The 9,693-nt window shown below is 36.0% G+C and overlaps 1 protein-coding gene across 1 annotated transcript; it reads left to right on the plus strand.

The window, feature by feature from the left end:
- The first annotated feature begins 1,631 nt into the window (after positions 1-1,631).
- Positions 1,632-8,036, plus strand: LOC113325715. Its single transcript, XM_026573676.1, has 6 exons — positions 1,632-1,917; positions 2,014-2,308; positions 5,936-6,406; positions 6,507-6,874; positions 6,955-7,558; positions 7,676-8,036. The coding sequence occupies exons 1-6, from the start codon at positions 1,632-1,634 to the stop codon at positions 7,842-7,844; spliced, it is 2,193 nt and encodes a 730-aa protein (XP_026429461.1). The 3' UTR covers positions 7,845-8,036.
- The last annotated feature ends 1,657 nt before the right edge of the window (positions 8,037-9,693 follow it).

Below are 9,693 nucleotides of genomic sequence, written 5' to 3' on the forward strand. Positions count from 1 at the left end.
CTACAACAACATAAAAAACCACATCATCTAGTGCAACTCTTGTCCTACAAAAGGCCTACTACTTTGCTGCCTTATAACTATAGTTGTTGACTGTTATTATAGACTAGCTTCAAAGTGTGGACTGTGGAGGCACTGAGTTGGTCCATATCCATAAGACTGACGCATCATGTATGTACTTCCATCGGAGATTGCACCCACTTACTTTTCATGGATGCTAATAGGGGAATATCACTCCCTATTAGCATTGTTGCTACTTCTCTTTTTTGGGTCAATGTATGCAGGTAGTAGTAGATAGATCATATTAGCATTGTTATTTGAAAACTTTTGTGACACCTTAATATTTTTTATTCCACTGATCTTGGGAAGGTGCGGGGTATAATATTTAGTCATGCACCTTTATAGTGTTATTTTATTCCATAAATGTAAGGGTGTCGAGACATCGATATGAAACATGTCCCGACATCTCTTAATTTCGCAAAAACTATTTTTTTCCTTACTTTTCGGTTTTATTTTATTTTCTTTTCTTTTGCACTTTATTGTAAATAAAAGATGCCATCCAATGCTTTATTTTATTTTCTTTTGTACTTTATTACTTACCCTGAGCTTTATTATATTATTATTATGAAAAGATGCTAGTCAAGGCTTTGATTGAAAAATAAAGAGTATTTACTTATTATTTTTTTTTTATTATGAAAGGATGCCACTGGGGGCCTTTATTAAGACAAACAAGTTGAAAGTTTACACAATGTGTATTGGCATCCTAGCAACTAGCTGGGCACCAACACCTTTCTGAATAGTGATACCTATTCTATGAAAAAGAGAGCCTCCTACTTTGTAATTAGCATTGCATTACAGAAGAGGCCTCCCGAAAGTTAAATCCTAATAAAACTGAAGAGAAAGAAGGAAAACAATGGGTTGATGCACGAAAGAAAGGGAGGAGAAGTTGCAGGTTTTCAGTCTACTGCAAATCGTCCCCAAATTGCCGGACTTTCTCTCTCTTCTATCCTAATATTTTTTTTTATGAAACCAAAGAAAAGCCAATTGCATTAAAACATTTATATATATATATATTGATAGTCTGCACTATTTCTTTTAAGTTGTGGTCGTACAAATGAGTAAATTTTCATAGGATGATAGATAAGCTTGTAAATATCAAGTAGGAAAAGTACCCGTATGTGTCTATCACAAAACCGCTGACAAAGGTAATGTAGTGTGGAAAAATCAAGTTGTAAACTTCCCCATCGATGCTAATTTTGTCAGATTTCCACTGAAAGAGGTCTATCAATACATATTTCTTTTCATGCATGCATTACTTTGTTTCAGACGATGCAATAAGACAACCAGCACAGGTTTGAGACCATTTGCATGTTAATTGTAGATTCTTGTCTTGTCATTTAATTTGTAGTTTATTTGGTTATATCAGGGGTTGCCAGCTAAAAGGTTGACCCAGTTTCATAGTCCAATGAAATCCAACTAGCAAGTCTGACTAGGGTTGTCTTTATATTGGAACTGAATGAATTTTCATCTTATGTAGAAATTCTAGCCAGAAATGTGAGCCCGATGCACAAAATTTCAGAGAGAAAGTTCTAGTATTCCTGAACTAGAAGAATCTAAGAAGCTCTCAAGTTACAATGAAGAACAAAACAGAGGGGAACAAGATAAATAAGTGTATTATTCCTTACAGGGATATAAGTGTTGATGTGGTGGATTGTGAGGTTGAGTTGTGTTTATATTTCCCCAACATATGCAGAGATCTGATTCATCTGAAACTGTTTCAAGAAATGGTGCATACTCGATTATGGCTGGGTGATAGACAAAGGGTTAATCTGATGTGGCGGAATGGTGATCAAAATTGGCCACAATGTTTATTGTGCGATGAGGATTTTGATAGGTTTTGGGAGAAGGCTGAACCTAATGGTAAGGGTTTTATTGAACTTCATGTGTCTGTATTTAGTGTTGAACCTCCATTGTTGAATGATACTGTTGAATATGAAGTTAAAGAATAACATGGAGATAATGGTGGGACATCTGATGAAGTGGAAGTTAATGAACAAAAAGGATTTAATGAAGACGAAGTTAATGAACAACATGGAGCTAATGGTGGCAAATCTGACGAAGTGGAAGTTAATGAACAAGGAGGTAATGGTGGAAAATCTGATGAAGAGGAAGAAAATGAACATCAGGGAAGTAACGGTGTCAAATCTGATAAAGAACCTCACCTATATGAACAACAGGGAGGTAATGGTGGTGTGCTAACAACTGCAACAGCACTAGATGCACAAAATGGTTTGGTACCATCAGGGATTATGTTTTTCACGAGTGAGGCCATAGAGAGTTGGCCTCTATTTCTCAAACACTTGCCAAATTGATATGTGAATGTTATCCTTTGGCAAAGTTTGGATATGTTTGTTTCTGGCTTGTAATTGATTCAAACTTGGAAATGTTTATCTTTTGAACAACTTTAGTGTTATTTTTAGCTTGAACAACTTCTATGTTATCTTCGACTAGGTTATTCACTCAGATGACTCGACCCGAGTTTGTCCCATAGGGGTTATTCACTCAGTTGAACTCGACCTGTTATGACTACTCTTTTTTTGTAAGGAAACAACCCGTTTAAAACAACAAAATATATTTCTACATATATTTCACGTCCTTCAAAGATCACAACACATCTTCTTCTTTTTTATAGATAAAAGTTCCTAAGAACCAAATTACATGATACTGCTAGTTATGGACTCCAGATTACTAGTCCAGTTTGAAAAGACATGAGTCTCCTCATAGTTAGATAAGATTAAGTCTCCTGTGATAAACGGTATTAAGTAGTTTATATTGTTTCCATGCCAATATTTAGTAGAAATACTACCTGTACTAATCATAGCCAGGTTTACAGACAAAGAATTTGCAGATCTGTTTGACATCACCATCACCTCTGTCTCACAACTTAGCATCCTTTTGAACTCTCTTCTAGTCTAGGGAATTAAAGAAATGTTATTTTTACCTTTGTCATTTAATCAGTTGATTTAAATCCAACACTCTCAATTTTTTTGAACTTGCACTAGTCTTTGAAAATGCTATTTTTATTTTATTTTTGAAGAGGATTGTGTGCTTTGTCAAATTAATACTATCATTTCTGTTTGAATCATATAAATATGTGTTTAGTCGTTAATTGAAGAGTAGAAAATCAACCATCATCAAGATTTAAAGATTTGATCAAACAGTCAAGCCTATGATGATCTCTTTCTTGGGGTCTTCAATGGGTCCAAAAACAAGCTCAGTTCTTTGTCCACTGGATTGGATATAAACCCTAATCATCAATCCTTTTCACAAAGCAACCGACCTCCACGTGATGTGATTTGTCTTTTATTTACAGAAATTATGAAATAAGAAAATGAAGTTTTATCTTTTGTCAGAAGGGGCTGTACAGGAAATATCCACTCAAAACTGTGCAGGGAATATCTACAACTATAAGGCTATTATGGTCTTTCCGTATCACCGTGGATAACAGCTGCACACTAAGAATAATAGTAAACAAGGGTTATTCAGGTGTTTTGGCGCCAACAACATATTTAGATGTAGTGATTTCTCTTCATCTGAACAACCTTGTTTACAATGACAGGTTTCCGCGCGTGCCATTCACATATGCATGCGTGACTAAAATAAATAAACACATATTTTATTAATAATTAAAAACAAAAAAAAATATTTTTTTATAAAATTATAAAAGATGTCGGGACATGTGTATGGAGAATGTTCTGACACCCTTGCCCAAAGATTCTAAAAAAACAAAACAATAAGACGTGTATTCTTATTTATTTACCTGTTTACCTTTATATTTTTTAATTTTCCTTTATTATTTCCTATTAACAATAATAATTTTGGGCAGTTTTTGATACTTACATTTTTATTAACATTATAAATAGGTAAACAATTATGGATAGTCAAGTAACTATGGTTTCCTTAATACTGTCTTATTTTATTAATAATTTAAATATATATATATATATATATGAAATTAGACGATTCGGGACAATGTATGTGAAGAATGTCCCGACACCCTTGCCCAAGATTAATTTTGCCTATTCATTTAATCAGTTGATTTAAATTCAACACTCTCAATTTTTTTGAACTTGTACTAATCTTTGAAAATGCTATTTTTATTTTATTTTTGAAGGGGATTGTGTGCTTTGTCAAATTAATACTATCAATTTTGTTTGAATCATATAAATCTGTGTTTAGTCAGTAATTGAAGAGTAGGAAATCAACCATCATTAATATTTAAAGATTTGATCAAACAGTCAAGCCTCTGATGATCTGTTTCTTGGGGTCTTCAATGGGTCCAAAAACTAGCTCACTTCTTTGCCCACTGGAATGGATATAAACCCTAATCATCAATCCTTTTCACAAAGCAACGGACCTCCACGTGATGTGATTTGTCTTTTATTTACAGAAATTATGAGAGAAGAAAAATAAAGTTTTATCTTTTGTCGAAGGGGCTGTACAGGAAATATCCACTGAAACCTGTGCAGGGAATATCTACAACTATAAGGCTATTATGGTCTTTCCGTATCACCGTGGATAACATCTGCACGCTAAGAATAATTGTAAACAAGGGTTGTCCAGATGTCGTGGACCCAACAACATATTTCGATGCAGCCATTTCTCTTCACCTGAACAACTTTGTTTACAATGACAGGTTTCCGTGCGTGCCATTCACATGCGTGACAGATGCTTCCACCCCACACCAAATCATATAGATTTGTGTTTATTCAGTAATTCAAGACTAAATTGGTCGCATTGCCCCAAAGTTGCTAAAATATTAGGTAAAGTACAGGTTATATAATAAATAAAATAATATAAGTGAAGTGGATTATACCTTGTAACGGCCGTATTTCCCAAAACTGGTCGTAGATAAGCCAGATGTAGGCACATGTTATGATTAAGGTAGAGCTGGCATATACTACTTGATGTCCAAATGCGCCTCCCACTTTCCCCAGCTGTCTGACCAAAACAAAAACAAAAAAAGACTCCCACTTCACTGTGTTGGCTACTCATCTTGGTTGGGATTTAAATCTGCATTAAATTCAGACACGAAGAGAAAGAATTTAGTGATTTTGTTGTGCAGAAGATCTGTTTTGTGGTAATTGAAGAAGTTGTTGAGTTCATCAATGGTGAAGCGAAAATAAAAAAAATGTAAGTACTTCCAGATCCATTTACTCTTGTACTTTAGTAGTATTAGGTTGTTGGAGCTTAGAATGCTGGTTGGACTTCAATTTCTGTTGGTATTTCTGATTTTATTGTTGCAATTTATAGTTATCACTTAGTGTGTGTGTAACAAACAAGTAGACATTCAGATCTAGATGAATGATTGATTTCTTTTTTTTTTTTTTTTGGGAAGCATGTTGAATGATTAAATTAATGAATGATTGATTGAGGATTCTGTTGGATCTGCTCACCTGTGTTCATTTTTTAGTTTGAAGTGTTTAAATATTACTACTTTTTTCTTCTCTTCAACCCCATAAAGATGAACCCTTTTACTTTATTTAGCAAGTTGTCTGTTACAGTGACACAATAGTCAAGAGATATAAAGGACCACTTTTTATTTTTTGATTGATCGGACCACTTTAATATCTTGTCTGTAACACTTGGGGGGTGGGGGGGGGGGGGGGGGGTGAGCATGGTTATTCAATGGATTCTTTCACAGGAAAATTAGTTTTTTGTCTTGCAATTTCCAGACCAATCATGAGTACATAGTAGCATATACTACCTTAAACCCAACATCTGTTTTGTTCTTTGTTCCCTTGATCCCAACATCATGGAAGAACATCAAAGATTGTGATGCCCCCTATTATTTAGTCAACAGATGTTCCCCTCTCCATAAAGTTTTGATTTGATCGTTTGTTGTTCCTGTGGTCTAAAGGTGTTCTGTTGTTTGCAGGGTCACACCAGATTCCGACGTGCACAAAACTAGTGATGACAACCTTTCCATTGCTGATTTGTTTAAGAGGAAAAAGGGCAAGGAGAAGGTGAACGCCACAAGGTTTATAGACATAGACAACCATGAGTACTGTAGTGATTTTGATGAGTACCCTTCTGTAAAAGAGGACCGGGTATTTGACATTGACCGCTGCGACACTGATGCTGACTATCACTCTGGTTTTTCAAGTCCAGATTACGAGTGGTCTGGTGGTGATACTGATACTGATGACGAAAAAATCCCCATGCCGGAAGAAATATTGAGGAAAAACGTCATGGGATACATTGCAGATGGGACAAGGTGTAATACCAAAACCATTAGGAAGGAAATCTTGATGGAGGATGATAATGTTAAGTTACCAACCGCGACTGTGCGCCAAGTACTGCATAGCTTCCTTGTACAGACCCATGGATCCTATATAAACAGCTTCAAGTAACTCTACTGTCTCCCCAATTTTTGTGTCTGTTAAATTGTTGTAGTTAGCCATGTGTATGTTGTTAATGTTATTCTTTTTGTGTTTGCTTGAACTCAGTTTAGTACCTGAGTTATGCCGACAGATTAAAGAAAAGAACCCAGGGATCATTGCAATTTGGAGCAGCCACCCGATGACTAAAGAGTTTGAAGGGTTGTGCATTGCCTACAAGGCATCTCTTGAGGGGTTCATGGATGGATGCAGACCTATTATAGCTTTAGATGGGTCCGTTTTAGACAGTATGTATGGTGGAACAGTTTTGACTGCTGCTTCAATTGATGCTGACAATGGCATGTATCCTCTTGCGGTTTACATCTGCAGGACAGAACACATGAAAGAATGGGACAAATTTCTAGCGATTATCGCACCATACCTGATGGACCCCAAAACCAGCAGGCCAATTACATTTATTCACGATTTTACCTATGGTGAGACATTGAATTCTTATATTTATCAGTTATGCATATGTCTTGGATGTGTCCAATGTACTTGAGTGCTGTTGTTACAGGCATCCAATCCGCCGTTGAAAAGAACTTCCAGGGTGTAACTTGTTTTCAAAGATTATGCGGTCGTCAGATGCTGCGTCATATTGGGCATTTTCATGGAAATCTTCGGAGTGCAGCATTAAAGGTCGGAAAAGCTTACAATGAGAATGACCACAACGATGCTCTAGAAAAGTTGGATAACCGTCTAAGACGCTGGATTGAAACAGGTGGACGGGAAAATTGGGCTAGGCACTTGTATCACCCTTCTTCCAGTTGCCCGCAAATGACGAACATCTTAAGCAAAGCTTTTAACAAGTGGATTACTGATTTAAAGTGTTTTCCCATATGCCAGTGGGTTATAGGTTTTGAAGCTAAGCTTATTCGCTTGTTTAGAACAAGGAGAAGGAATGGATGGTTGTGGAAAAATAAAGATATCCTCCCAAGAGCAAGTAAAAAGTTAAAAGAAAAGTTAAAAGAACAATTCCGTAATGTAGTCGAGCTTGAAAGAGGACAAATGGTAGACCTGGGGCAGAGACTGTGCAGTTGCGGGGAATGGCAGATATCTGGTATACCTTGTGTGCACGCTATGGTTGTTCTTACGAAAAACAAACCACCACTCTTTAAACGGTAAGTCATCTTTGGATTACTTTTTTTTTCTTTGAAAAGTGGTTTACCGATAACAATAGTAAGCTGGAAAAATCCAGTTAGGTACTAAGTTACTAACACGGTTTTTATTCTTTATAGATATGTTCACAAGTGTTACACTGTCAAGAAGTACCGTACATCCTATGCCGGTATTATTAACCCAATGGCCAGCATGACAGTATGGCGGCAGGAAACACGAACCATTATGAACCCACCACCACTGAAGGTTCCTAAAGGACCTTCATACAAAAGGCCCCGCAGAAGATAGGCTATTAGTACAGAAGAAAGCCTGAACCCTGAGAAACTCCACTATTTAAGAGATGAACTTATTATCATGAGTATTTATTTTGATTTCGTAATTGTCTTTTTCTTTTTTCGGTAAAAATTTGGTTGGTCAAAAATAGATTATGAGATTAACTTATGGGGTGATCTCCTTTTCACCCACAACATTATGCTGTCATTTTGTTTTTCGTATGCAGATATGCTGACACATTTCAAGATCCTAAAAGTGTTATTGTGCCTAGTGTTAATGTGTTATTGCGTTACTTTTGCCCCTATTCCAAGATCCTAAAACTGAGATTCTTTTCCGTGAATAAGTGAAGTCACAAGCTTCCTTAGCCTTTCCGTAGAACTTAAAAGGATAAATTATAAATTAAACACTCCAAGTGCAAACCGTTGCCACCATGTCAAATTACCAAACTGGACAAGACAATTAGATTGGATAAGAGTACGTAGTATACATAAGTCAAACACTTCAATCCCTTAGGCAATGACCCTACATATATATCAACGGACCTCCCCTTGAAAAGTCTGTGAGTATTCTAGACAAATTTTCATACGATTGAATAAATTCTGGGTGGACCGAGCAAAAAACCACATAAAAAAACCGCCAGCCACAAAGCTTCCCTGCACAACTCCCGAGGGGCGGGCCCCACAATTATTATTTTTTTGTTTCGTGAGAAGCCGTTTATTTTGGTAGTTTTTTGCTCGGTTCATTAAGAACTATCTATTGGACTCTTCAAAAATATATATATATTGGAGGGGTGAGGAGAGCAAAGGAGAGAGATAGACATCCTTTTTGAAACCAGAGAAAAACCAGTCTTTTAAGTTTTTAATTTTGAAGAATAACGAGGTTCTTGAGATTGAAAAATAAATTAAACAACAGTCAGACATGAAAAATCGTTATTTTCTACAAACCTAGTGATCAAAAAAAAAAACAGTAGAATATGAACGAAGAAACAGTGGTGAACCAACAACAAGTGGTAGAACCGTCGTCGATATTACCGATAAGAAGGGGATCAATAGTAACGAAATGACCAGTTGCGAAGAAACGAAAAAAACCTGAAGATTCATCTAGTACTACAGTAAAGGAAGCTTCGAACAACTTGTGATTGCCAGTGGTGAATCTATTGTTGTTAAATCTGAAGTTAAATGCTAACTATTTACAAGGTTTATCTTAAGTCAAACACTTCATCAGAACAAGTGAATCTTTTACCACTTAATCTTTACTGTGTAGAGAAAGTATGACTATTTACATGATTACAAGTAAATTTTTTACCAGTTCTGTATTGCTTGATGTCCGAATTTGTGCGCGCAAAACATATGAAACATATTTTTCTTTGGTTTTTTGTAGTCAACCCAGATTGTGGATCACATGATAATAGATGAAAACAACCTGAAGTTGGAAAAGATTCAACCGCTCATATGCAGTATAGATGCAGTTTTAATGGATTATGGGAGTTTTTCAATACTTATTTTAAGGAGGATGAAGAAGCCAGAAAGAAGGATTTAGAGCTAGTGTGGTTCACTGAATCGCAGTTAGAGAAGCTTAAGGATAGCCCATTTTGGAATGTACTACAGTTTTTTATTTATGAAAAAACTGAGCAAGGAGATTGGTGGAGGACTGATGATGAAGTAGATAAAATGGTGTCAAAGTACAGTCTTGCTCATGGAAAAGAACATGCTTTTGTTTTTTACGATTCAAATAACAAGCCCGTGGTTGTAAAAAGCACATCTGAAATGTTAGCTGCTTTTTTTGGATTGAAGAAGAAGAAGAAAATACGGTGCTCAGGATCTGATACAGGTGAAGAAATTAAAACGCCTTCTGAAGAAAAGGG

This window comes from Papaver somniferum, chromosome 1 (assembly GCF_003573695.1).
Source record: "Papaver somniferum cultivar HN1 chromosome 1, ASM357369v1, whole genome shotgun sequence".
Classification (NCBI taxonomy): Eukaryota; Viridiplantae; Streptophyta; class Magnoliopsida; order Ranunculales; family Papaveraceae; genus Papaver; species Papaver somniferum.

What these genes read in the sequence shown, in the direction of transcription:
- LOC113325715 (XM_026573676.1), top strand. Translation starts at nt 1,632, where the DNA reads ATGAAGAACAAAACAGAGGGGAACAAGATAAATAAGTGTATTATTCCT. An exon ending in TTGGTACCATCAGGGATTAT is followed by an intron (nt 2,309 to 5,935) that starts GTTTTTCACGAG and finishes TGTTGTTTGCAG; the next exon opens with GGTCACACCAGATTCCGACG. An exon ending in AAACCACCACTCTTTAAACG is followed by an intron (nt 7,559 to 7,675) that starts GTAAGTCATCTT and finishes TATTCTTTATAG; the next exon opens with ATATGTTCACAAGTGTTACA.